This window comes from Arachis ipaensis, chromosome B07 (genome assembly GCF_000816755.2).
Source record: "Arachis ipaensis cultivar K30076 chromosome B07, Araip1.1, whole genome shotgun sequence".
Lineage (NCBI taxonomy): Eukaryota > Viridiplantae > Streptophyta > Magnoliopsida > Fabales > Fabaceae > Arachis > Arachis ipaensis.
Window position 1 is genome coordinate 62080384 of NC_029791.2, and position 16356 is coordinate 62096739.

General features: G+C 38.8%; 1 protein-coding gene and 1 long non-coding RNA gene across 2 annotated transcripts; one reads left to right on the top strand and one right to left on the bottom strand.

The window, feature by feature from the left end:
* LOC107608541 (protein RADIALIS-like 3) lies at nucleotides 255-811 on the bottom strand. The gene has a single exon (XM_016310309.2). It carries the CDS (start codon nucleotides 730-732, stop codon nucleotides 472-474), a length of 261 nt encoding a protein of 86 aa, XP_016165795.1. The 5' UTR covers nucleotides 733-811; the 3' UTR covers nucleotides 255-471.
* On the top strand, nucleotides 3472-4355 carry LOC107608614. The gene is made up of 5 exons (XR_001612937.2): nucleotides 3472-3599; nucleotides 3709-3795; nucleotides 3886-3965; nucleotides 4062-4094; nucleotides 4180-4355. It is a non-coding gene; the product is annotated as an uncharacterized LOC107608614 (long non-coding RNA).

The following is a 16356-nucleotide window of genomic DNA, read 5'->3' on the forward strand; positions in this document are numbered from 1 at the left end:
ATTTTATAGTATTTTTTGTTTGGTATCTAATTTTTGTATAAATTATTTTTTATAATAATTTTTAAATATTTAATTTTTATAATTTTTACTTTTAAATTTAAAATTAATTGTTTAATTTATTTTAACAATTTGACCATATCTTTTAACTATCATAGCAAACACCTTATTATTAGAAGCAAACGGAAGTTTAAAAAATTATATTTCCTTCCTAAATGTTTTAGTAAGGACGAATGCTAATATATTCAGATAAAATATAGAATGCAATACTTCTTATTTTATAAAGACTGTTTAAAGGCAAGATTGCTATTACAAACCTGTCTTCATTTATAATGTTAATTAAACAACAAAGGTGGAAGCATAGAAAAAGAGGGATAGGGATGATAGATTGCTTACATAGAGGGTGCTATTTTGGGTAATTAATAAGTGAGGAAAGATGAGTACGGTATGCATGCATAAGATAGAAAGTAGCAGTTAAGTTTTAGCAGTGGAGTTCTTCTTGTAGTTGGGTGTGGGAACATGGCCAGACTCAATGTGTTTGATATCCTCCAAGAGGATCTCATAGTGCCTCTTAACCTCCTCAGCTGTTTTATTCCCACCAACTTCCCTTGCCACATTATGCCACCTATCTGGTGTGTCCTTGTCGTACTTGGCAAGCGCCTTCTCGAACAGCTTGTTCTGCTTTGGGGTCCATGATGACTCTCCTCCACCACTGGAGTTTGAAGAAGCAGCCATCAACACAACTAACTCAGACAACAACTACACAAACTCGATCAAACTTGTGTGTGTATGTTGCATGGATATAATGCATGCATGTTGTGCTTAATTTATAAATGAACCTTTGGGAATGATGAGGAGTCACATATATGCGAATCTCAAACACTGGTACGCCCAAGGGTCGGATTGGGAATATGAGTTTCAAAATGAATCTGGTTCCGCTTCCAGATTTCAAATTAAAATAATGTTATTCCTGGTACAGTTCAAATAAAAGTTGTGTATGGTCAACTTGTTTTTGTGGACAAGGAACTTCCTGGTTTGATTGATGGGCTCTATATGTGGATTATAACTTCCTGGTACTCAAGAATTTTAACATTTCTGCCTCAAACACACACACCTACCAACATCTTAGCGTTTTATATATTTCAAGTGGTTTATTATTAATGAGATGTTTTATTTTAGAAAGCATCAAGCTGGCAGGGGAACGGACAGCATTCAGGACTATATCTTCTCTCTCAAGCTATGTGTGGATTATTCAAGTGAAAATTCTAACACTTTCTATCTGCAAATGCAATCCATATAGCACATAGCTGTATGTGCCTGCCTTGTGCTGATTTTAGTCTTGGTTTTACTATTTATAGTGCATCTATATATACAACCACATATGTTCATGTTAACGCAGAATATTTCTAAATCTGGTTTTCTCAGGTGACATCTACGGAATTGTGATAATCATAGTAGAGTAGGCACACTCTACTTTTCGTTGATTTTGATGTACGCGAAGATGACCACCAACAATAATATAATAACCATATATACCTTTTGTTTCGTTTTGTTTTCGGTTAACCAACATTCCAAAAGGTTATAATACTACTACTGCTGCTACTACCTTTATTCCTCCACTTTCAAACATTTATTTAATTGTTTGTGCCATTTATGGTATTATTGCACGCATTATTCTTATAATAACTCCACTGAGTGAGTGCTTCGACATGTATAGTATAGCGTCACAAAATTAAAAAGCAATTGAGTGAGACAATTCAGACCCGTTTGTTACCCTATAGAAAACAATTATCCCAAACATGATATATAGCGAGATCAACCCACTTATTGTGTCTCAAAAAAATGTTGGCTTTTGTATATTATAAACTTAAATGTTATAACAAGAATAGTAAAAATAATTTTGGTGAAGAAGTAATTTGAATAAATGATTGGAGAAATTTAATAGTTATATTATTGATAGTTAAAGAGTATATAAAAATTAGTGAGACTTGAGTGTGAGTCACCAAACACATGATACTCAAGAAGATGGTGAATTGAGTATAAAAAACAATCATAACTTTTTACAAAATTTAAATGAATTTGAAATAAAATGTACAAATAAATTTGTATTGGTATTTTTTCAAGAACTTAAGTCACTTCTTAAATATTTACAAGAAGCTTTTACTTTTTATACCACTTATCAAAATATAAATAACAATGAATATAAAAGAGATCGAATTTAGAGAGATTGCAAACGGCGATATGTATTCTGGTTTGGTGTAACTTCTTTGTCTACGTCCAGTCCCTCTACTAAGGTGTCAAAAATTTTTACTATATTACCAATCATCTAGAATGCTTCACAAACTGCTATAATAATGAGCACTTGATGTATATCTCACGGTATATCATTACCACTTGTATATTAAGCCACTCCACCCAAAACTACCTTCTCTAAGAATTTCTTGAGTGCTTAATATACCTCTTAGGTATCCTTAACGAATATAGTGTATAAACAAGAAGTCTAAAAAACATGGAGAATCACACACCAAATCACTCAACAAAAAAAGCTACAAAATTCTGCTTTCACAATATCAAGAAAAAGCATAAATTGACACTACAAAATTCTTGTTTGTTTGTGGAAGTTTTTTAGTGGGAGTTATTATAAACCTCCATAATATATTTTAATGGTGACAATTTATAAAACCTCCCTAAATCATTAACAATAACTCCAATCAATACTCAAAAAATTTCTAGCCCAAATAAATATTAGCCCATAACAAAAATTGTAAAAAAAAGAACATTCAAAAGAGGGACTTTGAGCAAAAACGAGAGAGAGGGAGAGAGACCTCTCTGAAACCCTAAAATCTCGAGGTCATTGCTGCCGCCATTCATCTCCTTGTCGCCGTCGTCTCCTCCGTTAAAGCGTTATGAACGGAGGACGAGGTGATCATGGAGCCTATGAATTTTCGTTGACCTCTCAGAGTGACGATTTGATTCAGATTGTTGAAGTAATGCTTTAAATCTTCCACTTCTGCGTCGTCTTTCACCGCGGGTTGTGCCGCTGGTTCTGCTTTTCTTCTGGCTGCTTGAAGCACTCAAAGTGCAGTCTCGACACGAATTCAATGGTGTGGTTTGGGCGCGATTCGGTGGTGCTAGCTGAAGAAATCAAAAAGGCGAGCTAGCGAGTCTCTGTAAGCTTCGATTGAAGCTACGTTCAAAGCTATCAGATCTCGTTGAACTATGAGGATTTGTTCCTAATTTTTTCTTGTTCTTTGCTTTCCTCAATTCTTCAATTCTTCAAATTTTTTCAAAGATATTATTTTTTGTGATAATTTGATGATATAGCTTTGGCTTTGTAGCAAGAGTCCTATAAACTAAGCAACATCAAAGGCTATGCTGACATAGATGATCAGCATCATCTTTAGGAGAACAGAAACCAATCCGGTGGGGGCTTATTTGATATAATAATATTCGATTGTGTCTTATACAAAATTAAATTTTAGGAGGTTGAGTTACTTATCTTAGACAAGTTTGATGAATTTTGCAGCCCCACATTTTCACAAGCAGCAGTAATTTTGTTCTTCAATAGTCTTGCAGATGGTGGCTTGATGGCTTCATTGCTGGTAACTTTCTTACTTTTCTCTAACAAGATTAGAGTCCATAGAGTAGTTACGGTAAATCTTGTATAACAGAGATTAGATTAAAATAAATGAAATTTGCCATGGGATGCAGTATTTTTTGAAAGCACATTTCTAATTCGACAAGAACCAGTTTGCAGATTTGATGATGATTTCAGGAATAGGAGCAACTCTTACACAAGTAATTAAGCTTTAATTAGTACTCACACCCTCTTAATTATTCAAAATCAATAATTAATCATTCCCTAATAAATTTCACTTTGGCATGCAGCTACTTTTAATGCCAATATTAATACCTACTCTAGAGAAGAGAAGTTGCTCTCAACAGGGCTCTTAGTTAGCTGCATCAATGTAAGTTTAATTTCCACATATTTCTTGTTTGATTTGTAACATTATATAATATAATACTAACGAAGTTTTATTAACAATTAATATATGGTTATGTAGATGTTTGTGTACAGCATATCTTGGGCAGGATGGGTAATAATATTTTTCTTCCTTCTAAAATCTTCTTATTTTGCTTATAGTATTATACATTCAAGAACAATCGTTGAAAACCATGCAGGTTCCTTATGCTCTAGCAGGTTGTTCTATTTTTGGGGTTTTTGTGCGCCCAAGTGTAAGTATCCGTTCCTATTTGGTAACTTATAACTAACTTTGAAATAATAATTTCATATCTCACATTGTGCTTGGTACAGATATACAGCATTGCATCCAAACAAGTTGGTCCTAATGAACAGGTACCCTTACTCAAGTTCCTTATTTATGTCTCCACCCAAAGAAGGACACCATAAAAAAACATTGTTTATATTATCTTGATTGTTGGTTTCCCTGGGAAATCATCATTATATTATTTATTAATGATTTCGAAAAGAAAAAAAACACAAGAATTTTGCAACGAAGAACCATAAATTTATAAGTCTTAGATAAAAAAATATTACAAAGTTTTAAAAAAAATTGCTTTACTCTGGACCAAGTTACAGGTCCATTTGATTTTCCGTGATATACTTGGTCCATTAGATCTACAAATGTAACTAATGTCAAGATAATGTAAAAAAAAACTTACATATCCTTTTGTTTTGATGCTGATATTTGTATTTAATGCTGTTGTTACAATTCAGAGAAAGTCTCAAAGTATGTGTCATATCTTTTTGCAAATCTCATAGAAGTTTTTAGTAAAGACCACTGTTGATTTAATGTGTTTAATATGTTTCTGCACTACTCTTTTTGTTTTCAAGGTAAAATAGACATCTTTTTTCCACTGATAGTGTTTAGACCACTGGACAGTTTAGAGTTTTCCATCGACCAAAAGTTAGTGTTCTTCGGTATGATGTTCTTCCTGTTGATTAAAGTTTCTTGTAAGATAGGTTAAAGACCTTAAATGATATGTTGTTTTTCCATTGTTTTTTTTTGGTATGATTAATTTGTTTTAGTGTTGGTGTTTCGAGGGTTACCTGAAACAGAGTGGTCGATCTCGGGTGAGACCTTCTAGTCTGGTTATAGCTGTCGCATCCGACTTGTTGTAGCGGAGGAGTTGCTCAGTCCTCGATCACCGGTGGGTGGTGGTACCTGCAAGAGACTCCGATGCTTAAGTCAGTACGGGCTTTAGGCAGGTTCTTTGTAGAATTGGAGTATGAGTTATACCTGGGTGCTTCAATGTATTTATAGTAGTATTTGGTGATCTTCCCTTGAGATAAGTTTGTTATCTTATCTTTATCTTTCGTGGGTGAGATCATTATCTTTGGCTAACCGCCCTCTAGTGGGCGGTGATTCTTTTACCGTGGGCCTCTGTGGCGATTCGTCCAAGCTCTTTATGAAGAGGTCGGCGGTGGACAAACCTTTAAAGAGGTCGGTCGCTTTGTTTTTGTCCGACCCGGACCTTATAGCTCGGTCCAAGGTATGAACAGTGCCCCAGCTTTGAGCTTCGACCTTTCCATAAAATCGTGCTTTCTGAACCTCGATCTCTTTGGCGAAGTCGTGCTCAAGCATCTTTCTTGGTTGTTCCCGGTTTGCTTCCTTCTGGTGCAATTTTCGCGTTCTTTGATGCTTTCGAAACGTGAAGCGTTTTTGCTTTTAAATGCGGCATTATTTCTGAGTGCATTAACTTCTTTGGGAGCGTGCGAGTGCTTTTAAAGCCTATTGATTGGGCTTTTATCCCCTTTTCCGTTTCGTTTCTCTCTTTGCTTTTTGATTGAAATCAAAGGGGTTTTCTTTTCTTCAATTTCTTTTGCTTTTATCTGTTTCACTCTGTCTCTCTGTGAAAAGCTTTTTCGTCTGGCTTTTTTGATTTTGATTCAAGCTCTCTTCTTTTCTGAAGTCTTTGAGGCGCTCATGGATCGTTCACATCTTTTGCTGGGAATTTCGTTGCTATCTCTCCTTTCTTCATCGCAGGTTGGTATTTCTGCTTTGCACGTTTTCACGTTCCCCATCCTGGTCATGATTTCTCCATTTGATGTTTTGTTTTATGGTGCATGCTTCTGTTTTTCTTTCAACATTTTGATCTTGCTTTGTTTTTTTGGTTTCAAAAAAGGTTGAAGCTTTTTTATTTCCTGTTTGTTGGTGGGGCTAGGGTTTTTTACTTTCTTTTCTTTCTGTATCTGCATTACCTCCAAAGGGTGCCTCTGGGTTTTGGTGGTGATCCTTGAGTTTGATAAATCCTTGGTGCGCCCTTTGTTTGTTACGTTTGCTTTTTGTTGGCTATATTTTCATCTCCTTATTTGTGGCCGAGTTATTTGGTAGTGACGCCCCTTTTGTTTTCTTGCTGTCGGAGTAGTTTTTATGTCTTCTCGTAGAAATATTGTTCAAATGTCCACAAAGGTTCCTCCTGGTATGGCTGACTGGTTAGATTCCATAGTTTTAGGGTGTGTTTTTGTAGCGGATCCGGAATACTATGAGAAATTTAGGAGATTTCATAGGATGTTTGAGAATAGGGAGGACGAGAAAAACTACAAGCTGGTGTCCCCCGACCCCGAGGAGAGGGTTAGTTTTCCTCCTTTAAGTCGAGCGGAACGTCCCTTCTTTTATACATATGACTGCTTCTTCACCAAGTTAGGTGTTACCTTGCCCTTTACTGAGTTCGAGTCCGACCTCCTTTGGAACTGTAACCTTGCCCCTTCTCAGCTTCATCCTAACTCTTGGGCTTTTATGAAGATTTTTCAGCTGCTTTGCCAGGAGTTGGGTGTCCGACCTTCCCTTAGTCTTTTTCTCTATCTGTTCGTGTTGACCAAGCCGGGGGAGGCCAAGAAGAAGGCTTCTTGGATCTCCCTCTGGGCTACCCAAGAAAAGAAGGTGTTTTCTATTTTTGATGATTCCTTCGATGATTTTAAAAACATCTATTTCAAAGTCCGAGCTGTTGAGAAAGTTCACCCCTTTTTCCTGGATGAGAACAATGAGCCAATCTTCCCTCTTTGGTGGCAAAAAGAGCCTGTAGTTTTTAAGTATCCTCTAGAGAGTCTTGATGAGGTGGAGAGGGACTTTGTGGGTGTTTTGGAGGAGCACTGGGGAGAGCCTCCTCATCTGGATACTAAGAGATTTTTAGGGAATCCTGCCCTTCACCGCTCCGAGCTAGGTAGTGGCTGACTTCTTTTTAGAAATTTTTCTTTTGTTTGCTGTGATTTTGTCGCTATCCATTGTGTGATTGTTTTCCTGGTTTCTTTCAGAGATGGTGTCGAGCTCTGATTCAATGAAGGTTTTCCACAAGACCAAGAAGGCGGTGGCTGCCTAGAATTTGTCTAGGAAGACATCGGGGATGGCTCTTCTCAACTTCCACCGAAGAAGCCGGACTCGGGCCCTCAGGGACCGAGGAAGATTATCCTGATTCCTCAAGTTCAGGTGGCCTCTTTTGATCCTCCCCTTTCGACTTCTGGTGCTGCCTCTTCTCCTCCTCCCTCTAGGCCTTTTTCCTAAGAGGCCGAGAACTGCAGGGACCTACAACCTAAACGACAAGGAGTTTGACGATGTGGCCTTTGTTGCTGAGCACATCGCCACTCATGGTCATGTTCCGACTGATGACGTGTCTATTCTGCACCACCTTGACTTCATATCTAGTAATAGCCTTCGGATGGCTAACCTTAGCGCTGCTCTCTTGAGGGAGTTCAAGAAGTCTCCGATCCATGCCACTAGCGCCTTTCTTGAGAAAGCTAAGGCTGATTACGACAGGGTGGAGGGTCTAAGGCTAGAGCTCGAGGCAAAGAATGTTGGACTGGAACTTATGGTGGAGAGGGAGAAGGCCCGGGCTACCGCGGCTGAGGCGGCTACTAACTTGGCCGAGGACATGGCGAAGAAGGCTAAGGAGGGCTATACTCGAACTTATGGGGAGCTCCTGGTGGTTAAGGAGAAACTCCAGTCTTCTTATGACGATTATACTGAGCTTCAGAGCCATGTGGTGAGTGGTATGACTACCCTGTATGAAAATTTGAAGGCTCAGGTCCGGGTTCTTGCCCCAGATGCCGACCTTTCCTTATTTAGCATGGATAACGTTGTACCTGGGTGCTCCAGTGTATTTATAGTAGTGTGGAGTGACCTCCCTTCGAGATAAGTTAGTTTATCTTATCTTATCTTTTGTGGGTGGATCCCCTTATCTTTGGCTAGCCGCTTTTAGGTGGGTTGTGATCTCCTGATTTGGGCCTATTTGGGCCCTTTGGCCGAGCTCTTTGGGCAGAGGTCGGTGACGTCCATCCTTTATAAGATGTTGGTCATTTTTCTCCTCATTCAACTCGGCTCGCCTAGCTCGACCCATGGTGTGAATAGTGCCCCTGCTCGAGCTTCAATCTTCCCTTGAGGTCGTGCTTTCCTAGCTTCAATCCTTTAGGAAAGTCGTGTTCGAGCATTGATTTGACTTTGGGTTGCTCCTCCTTGTGTGATTCTTGGCGCTTGTTTTTTGCGAAGTGTTTTAAACTCCTTGGGAATATGCGCTTTTAATGCCCATTAATTAGGCTTTTATTTTTGCCGTTTCGTTCCCTCGCTTTATTTTTTGAAATTGAAAAAAGGCTTTAAACCTTGGTTTTCAGTTTCTTTGCTATCTTCCGTTTCATTTTCTCAGAGAAGAAAAAACTTCCTTTTGTTCGCCCTTTGCTTTCTGAAAAAAGCTTTTCTCCTTCGTTCTTTTCCTTCAGTTTTCACCTTTCTTTCTTGGGAAGATCACCATTTTGCTAAAGTTTTGCCCCGAGCGTTTCTTCTTTGCCGCTTTGAAGCTTTTGTTGGACTGTTCGCTTTTCGTTGCACCTCCGTTGTTACTTCTCATTCTGCAGGTTGGTACTTATACCCTTTCTTCATTCTTCCTGCTTTGTTTGTCTTTTTTCTTATTGCTTTTCCTCTTGCATGCTTTCTCTTTGCACAAAGTTTTGGTCTTTATTGAGTCTTTAGTAGAGAAAGGTTGGCACTTTCCTGGTGATTCTTTGCGTAGTCTGGTTCCCATGATAATTATGGTCTTTTTGACATTGTTGTTTGTATGGAGAAATGCTAGCAAAATGGTTGAACTCTTTGTATCTTCTTTTGTTTGGCTGGTTAGGGCACAAATTTTTACGTCGTCTTCCTTTTTCTAGGTTCTTGCACTGTCGTTGCCTCCAAAGGGTGCCCCTGGACTTTGGTGGTGGTCCTCTACTTTTTGCGAGTCCTGGGGTTTCCCTTTTCCTGTCGTATCTGACACTTGTTGATATTTTATTGTGCCATTCTTTTACTGTCCGAGTTGTTTGGTAGTGACCTCTTCTTCCTTTTTTCTTGCTGTAGGGATAGTTGCTTATGTATTCAGGAAAAAACATTGTTGAGATGTCTACCAGAGTTCCTGCAGGTATGGCCGATTGGATGGATTTAATAGTCTTAATGTTTGTGATCGTGGCTGATCCCAAGTATTGTATAAGGCTTAGGAGGTTCCATAGGATTTGTAGTGATAGGGAAGACGAAAAGAATTACGAGCTAGTGTCGCCTGATCCTGAGGAGAGGGTTAGTTTCCCTCCCTTAGCTCAGGGAGAACGCCCCTTCTTTTATGCTTATGACTATTTTTTTAGTCTGCTAAACATCACCATTCCTTTTACTTCTTTTGAGACCGACCTGTTATGGACTTGCAATGTGGCCCCTTCCAAGCTTCATCCGAACTCTTGGGCCTTCATTAAGATTTTTCAACTGTTGTGCCAGGAGTTAGGTGTCTGACCTACCGTATCTCTTTTTCTTTATCTGTTCGTCCTGACCAAGCCTACAGTAGCCAAGAAGAAGGCTTCTTGGGTTTCGTTCTGGGCTACCTGATGAGCGGATAATTTATACGCTTTTTGGCATTGTTTATAGTATGTTTTTAATATATTTTAGTTAGTTTTTATTATGTTTTTATTAGTTTTTAAATAAAAATCACAATTCTGGACTTTACTATGAGTTTGTGTGTTTTTCTATGATTTTAGGTATTTTCGGGCTGAAATTGAGGGACCTGAGCAAAAATCTGATTCAGAGGCTGAAAAAAGACTGCAGATGCTGTTAGATTCTAACCTCCCTGTACTCGAAGTGGATTTTCTGGAGCTACAGAAGCCCAATTGGCGCACTCTCAATTGCGTTGGAAAGTAGACATCCTGGGCTTTCCAGAAATATATAATAGTCTATACTTTTCCCGAGATTTGATGGCCCAAATAGGCATTCCAAGTCAGCTCAAGAATTCTGGCGTTTAACTCCAAAACTGACACAAAAGCTGGAGTTAAACGCCCAAACTGGCACAAAAGCTGGCGTTTAACTCCAAGAAAAGTCTCTACACATGAAAGCTTCAATGCTCAGCCCAAGCACACACCAAGTGGGCCCGGAAGAAGATTTCTGCATTAATTACTTATTTCTGTAACCCTAGGCTACTAGTTTTCTATAAATAGGATCTTTTGCTATTGTATTTTCATACTTGGATAGACCTTTTCACGTTTGGGGGCTGGCCTCATGGCCATGCCTAGACCTTGTTCTTATGTATTTTCAACGGTGGAGTTTCTACACACCATAGATTAAGATGTGGAGCTCTGCTGTTCTTCATGAATTAATATAAGTACTATTGTTTTTCTATTCAACTCAAGTCTATTTCTTCTCCAAGATATTCATTCGTTCTTCAACTTGATGAATGTGATGATCCGTGACACTCATCATCATTCTCACCAATGAACATGTGCCTGACAACCACCTCTGTTCTACTAGCGATGGCTTGAATGCGTATCTCTTGGGTTTCTAATCTAAGATTGGAACCTTCGTGGTATAGGCTAGAATTATTGGCGGCCATTCCTGAGATCCGAAACGTCTAAACCTTGTCTGTGGTATTCTGAGTAGGATCTGGGAAGGGATGACTGTGACGAGCTTCAAACTCGCAATTGTTGGGCGTGTGACAGACGCAAAAGGATCAATGGATCCTATTCCGACATGATCGAGAACCGATAGATGATTAGCCGTGCGGTGACAGCGCATTTGGAACGTTTTCACTGAGAGGACAGGAAGTAGCCATTGACAACGGTGATGCCCAACATAAAGCTTACCATGGAAAGGAGTATGAATGATTGGAAGAAGGCAATAGGAAAGTAGAGGTAAAGGAGGAACAAAGCATCTTTATACGCTTATCTGAAATTCCAACCGAAGAATTACATAAGTATCTCTATCTTTATTTTATGTTTTATTTATCTTTTAATTATCAATTCTCCATAACCATTTGAATCCGCCTGACTGAGATTTACAAGGTGACCATAGCTTGCTTCAAGCCGAAAATCTCTGTGGGATCGACCCTTACTCACGTAAGGTTTATTACTTGGACGACCCAGTGCACCTGCTGGTTAGTTGTGCGGAGTTGTGATAAGGAGTTGAGATTATAATTGTGCGTACCATGATGATGGCGCCATTGATGATCACAATTTCGCGCACCAAGTTTTTGGCGCCGTTGCCAGGGATTGTTCGAGTTTGTACAACTGACAGTTCATCTTGTTGCTTAGATTAGGTACTTTTTAGAATTTTTAAGAACGGATTCTAGAGTTTCAAGGTGATGTTCTTATCATCACAAAGGCTGATTGATTCTCATCAATTTAGCTGCTGAATGTAATGTGCTGCTGAAGCTCGGCCAAACATATCTAATCTTTTTAGACTGAAGCTTTAGACTAAGATTGCATGATTCCTGGAATTCTTATTAAAAGTTTTGATTCTCTTTATTTTCTTTTCCATATAAGTTTCGAAAATCACAAAAAAAATTATAAAACCATAAAAATCAAAAATATTTTATGTTTCTTGTTTGAGTCTAGTATCAATTTTTAAGTTTGGTGTCAATTGCATGTTTTTATTCTTCTTGCATTTTTCGAATATATGCATTATGTTCTTCATTGATCTTCAAGTTGTTCTTGATGATTTCAGTGCTCTAATCTTTAAATTCTCTTGTTTTTTGTGTATTTTGTTGTTTTTCTTATGCATTCTCAATTTGTTAAAGCCTCTAATACAAAATTTCTAAGTTTGGTGTCTTGCATGCATTGTTCATTTGATCTTAGTTGCATTTTTTATTGTTGTTTCTCATCATCAAAAATTCAAAAATATTTTCAAAACTATGTCTTTTCAAGTCAATAATACAGAGAATTGAAGATTCAGAACATTCAGCAGAGGAATCAAACAGAAAAAACTGGGCATTCAAAACGCCCAGTGAAGAAGGAAAATTGGCGTTTAAATGCCCAGCCAGGGTTAACGCCCAAAAAGGTAGGATTGTGGGCGTTAAATGCCAGAATGGATGCCATTCTGGGTGTTTAACGCCAGGATGACACTAGAGGGAAGATTTTGTTTTTAATTTAGATTTTTTTCAAATCTTCATAATTTTTCAAAATCAAATCTTTTTCAAATAATATCTTTTCAATCATATCTCTTCAAAATCAATTTCTTTCCATTTTTTTTATTATTACTATTTTCGAAAATCCTTGCTAAAATTAATGATCTACTTCAAAATTTTCAAGTTGTTACTTGCCTATTAAGAAAGGATCAAATTTTAAATTTTAAGAATCATATCTTTTAATTTCTTGTTAGTCAAGTAATCAACTTTAATTTTTAAAACTTTCTCTTTTTAAATTGATCTTCAATCATATCTTTTCAATCATATCTTCTCAATCACATCTTTTTCAAAATTAACTCTCAATCATATCTTTTTGATTTCTAATTTCAAAATCTTTTTCAAAAATCACTTAATTTCTTTCCCAATTTTAGTTTTCGAAAATCATCAATCAATTTTTCAAAATTTCTTTTAATTATTTCAAAATATTTTACTTTATTTTCGAAAATTCTTCCCCTCTTCTCACATCCTTCTATTTAAAGGACTAACATTCTTCCTCAAGGTGCAATTCGAACTCCCTCCTTCTTTATATGTTCGAATTCTCTTCTATCTACCTCCTCCTTCTATTCTTCTTTTCCTCTGACACCTCAAGGAATCTCTATTCTGTGACATAGAGGATTCCCTACTTTCTTGTTCTCTTCTCTTTCACATGAGCATGAACAAAGATAAAGGCATACTTGTTCAAGCTGATCCTGAACCTGAAAGGACCTTGAAGAGAAAGCTAAGAGAAGCTAAAGAATATCTCTCTTTAGAGGGGCTAACAGAGCTTTTCAAGGAAGAAGAAACCATGGCAGCCAAAAACAACAATGCCAACAATGCAAGGAAGGTGCTTGGTGACTTTACTGCACCTACTCCCGACTTCTATGGGAGAAGCATCTCAATCCCTGCAATTGGAGCAAACAACTTTGAGCTTAAGCCTCAATTAGTTTCTCTAATGCAACAAAATTGAAGGATCTCTTCATCTGAAGAAGACGCCTGGAGAAGCTCAGGAACTCATTGAAATAGTTGCAAATAACCAATTCATGTACACTTCTGAAAGGAATCCTATGAATAATGGGATAGCTCAGAAGAAAGGAGTTCTTGAGATTGATACTCTGAATGCCATATTGGCTCAGAATAAAATATTGACCCAACAAGTCAAATATGATTTCTCAGAGTCTATCTGGAATGCAAGCAGCAACAGGCAGTACTAAGGAAGCTTCCTCTGAGAAGAAGCTTATGATCCTGAGAACCCAGCAATGGAAGAGGTGAATTACATGGGAGAACCCTATGGAAACACCTATAATCCTTCATGGAGAAATCATCCAAATCTCTCATGGAAGGATCAACAGAGACCTCAACAAGGTTTCAACAACAATAATGGTGGAAGAAACAGGTTTAGCAATAGCAAGCCTTTTCCATCATCTTCTCAGCAACAGACAGAGAACTCTAAGCAAAGCCACTCTGACTTAGCAACCATTGTCTCTGATCTAATTAAAACCACTCAAAGTTTCATGACTGAAACAAGGTCCTCCATTAGAAATTTGGAGGCACAAGTGGGTCAGCTGAGTAAGAAAATTACTGAACTCCCTCCTAGTACTCTCCCAAGCAATACAGAAGAAAATCCAAAAAGGGAGTGCAAGGCCATAAACACGTCTCACATAGCTGAACCTGGAGAGGAGGAAGAGGCAGTGATCTCCACTGAGGAAGACCTCAATGGACGTCCACTGGCCTCCATGAAGTTCCCTGATGAGGAACCATGGGAATCTGAGGCTCACACTGAGACTATAGAGATTCCATTGAATTTACTTCTGCCATTCATGAGCTCTGATGAGTATTCTTCCTCTGAAGAGGATGAAGATGTTACTGAAGAGCAAGTTACTAAGTACCTTGGAGCAATCATGAAGCTAAAGTTCAAGTTGTTTGGTAATGAGACTTGGGAGGATGAACCTCCATTGCTCATCAAAGAACTGGATGACTTGACTAGGCGGAGATTACCTCTGAAGAGACAAGACCCTGGGAAATTCTCAATCCCTTGTACCATAGGCACCATGACCTTTGAGAAGGCTCTATGTGACCTAAGGTCAAGCATAAAGATCATGCCTCTCTCTGTAATGGAGAAGCTAGGGATCATTGAGGTACAAGCTGCAAGAATCTCACTGGAGATGGTAGACAATTCAAAGAAACAGGCTTATGGACTTGTAGAGGATGTCTTGGTAAAGGTTGAAGACTATTACATCCCTGCTGATTTTATAATCCTAGAGACTAGGAAGTGTATGGATGAATCCATCATCCTTGGCAGACCCTTCCTAGCCACAGCAAAAGCTGTGATTGATGTTGACAGAGGAGAATTGATCATTCAAGTGAATGAAGACTCCCTTGTGTTTAAAGCTCAAGGATATCTCTCTGTCACCATGGAGAGGAAGCATGAAGAGCTTCTCTCAATACAGAGTCAAACAGATCCCCACAGTCAAACTCTAAGTTTGGTGTTGGGAGGCCACAACCAAACTTTAAGTTTGGTGTTGAACCCCCACATTCAAACTCTAAGTTTGGTGTTGGGAGGTTGCAACATTGCTCTGAACATCTGTGAGGCTCGATGAGAGCCACTGTCAAGCTATTGACATTAAAGAAGCGCTTGTTGGGAGATAACCCAATTTTTACTTATCTATGTTAAATTTCTATTTTCTTTTGTTATTTTATGTTTTCTGTAGGTTGATGATCATGAGAAGTCACAAAAACAATTGAAATAGCAAAAACAGAAGGAAAAATAGAATGAAAAATAGAACACCCTGGAGGAGAAACTTACTGGCGTTTAAACGCCAGTAAGGGTAGCAGAATGGGTGTTAAACGCCCAATCTGGCCCCATTCTGGGCGTTTAACGCCAGAAATGGGCACCAGACTGGCATTTAACGCTAGGAATGGGCAAGAAGCTGGCGTTAAACGCCAGAAATTGGCAGCAGCCTGGCGTTTAATGCCAGGATTGGCAGCAAGGGGCGTTTTGCATGCCATATGGTGCAGGGATGAGAAATCCTTGACACCTCAGGATCTGTGGACCCCACAGGATCCCCACCTACCCCACCTCTCTCTTACTTCTTCACCCATTCACCAATCACCTCAATACCTCTTTCCCAAAAACCCCTCACCTATCAAATCCCACCATTCTCTTCACCACTCACATCCATCCTTCATAACACTCCACCTACCTCACCATTCAAATTCAAACCACTTTCCCACCCAAACCCACCCATAATGGCCGAACCACACCCCCCTCTCCACTCCTATATAAACCCATCTTCACTCCTTCATTTTCAGACAACCTAAACACTACCCATCCCCCTTGGCCGAAACACAAAGCCCCCTCCATCTCCTTTATTTCTTCTTCTTCTACTCTCTTCTTTCTTCTTTTGCTCGAGGACGAGCAAACCTTTTAAGTTTAGTGTGGTAAAAGTATTGCTTTTTGTTTTTTTATAACCAATTTGCCTTTGATGCAAGGAGATGCACACCCATACACCAGAAGGGTCAACTTTTATCAAAGGTTGGACCAAGTCCTCATGGACATCTGTGAAGAGGGCGCTCAATGGAAGAGTAATTCAAGAGGAAAGTCGGTTCAACTAAGAAGGCATGACCTCAAGCCCGTGGCTAGGGGATGGTTGGAGTTCATCCAACGCTCAATCATTCCTATTAGCAACCGATCTGAAGTTACTATAGACCGGGCTATCATGATTCATAGCATCATGATTAGAGAGGAAGTAGAAGTTCATGAGGTTATATCCCAAGAACTCTACAAGGTGGCGGACAAGTCCTCCACTATGGCAAGGTTAGCCTTCCCTCATCTCATTTGTCACCTCTGCAATTCAGCTGGAATTGACATAGAGAAAGACATCCTCATTGATGAGGACAAGCCCATCACTAAGAAAAGGATGGAGCAAGTGAGAGAACCTCACCAAGAGCATGAGGAAACTC

Coding starts and splice junctions, on each gene's coding strand:
- LOC107608541 (XM_016310309.2), bottom strand. CDS start 732: ATGGCTGCTTCTTCAAACTCCAGTGGTGGAGGAGAGTCATCATGGACC.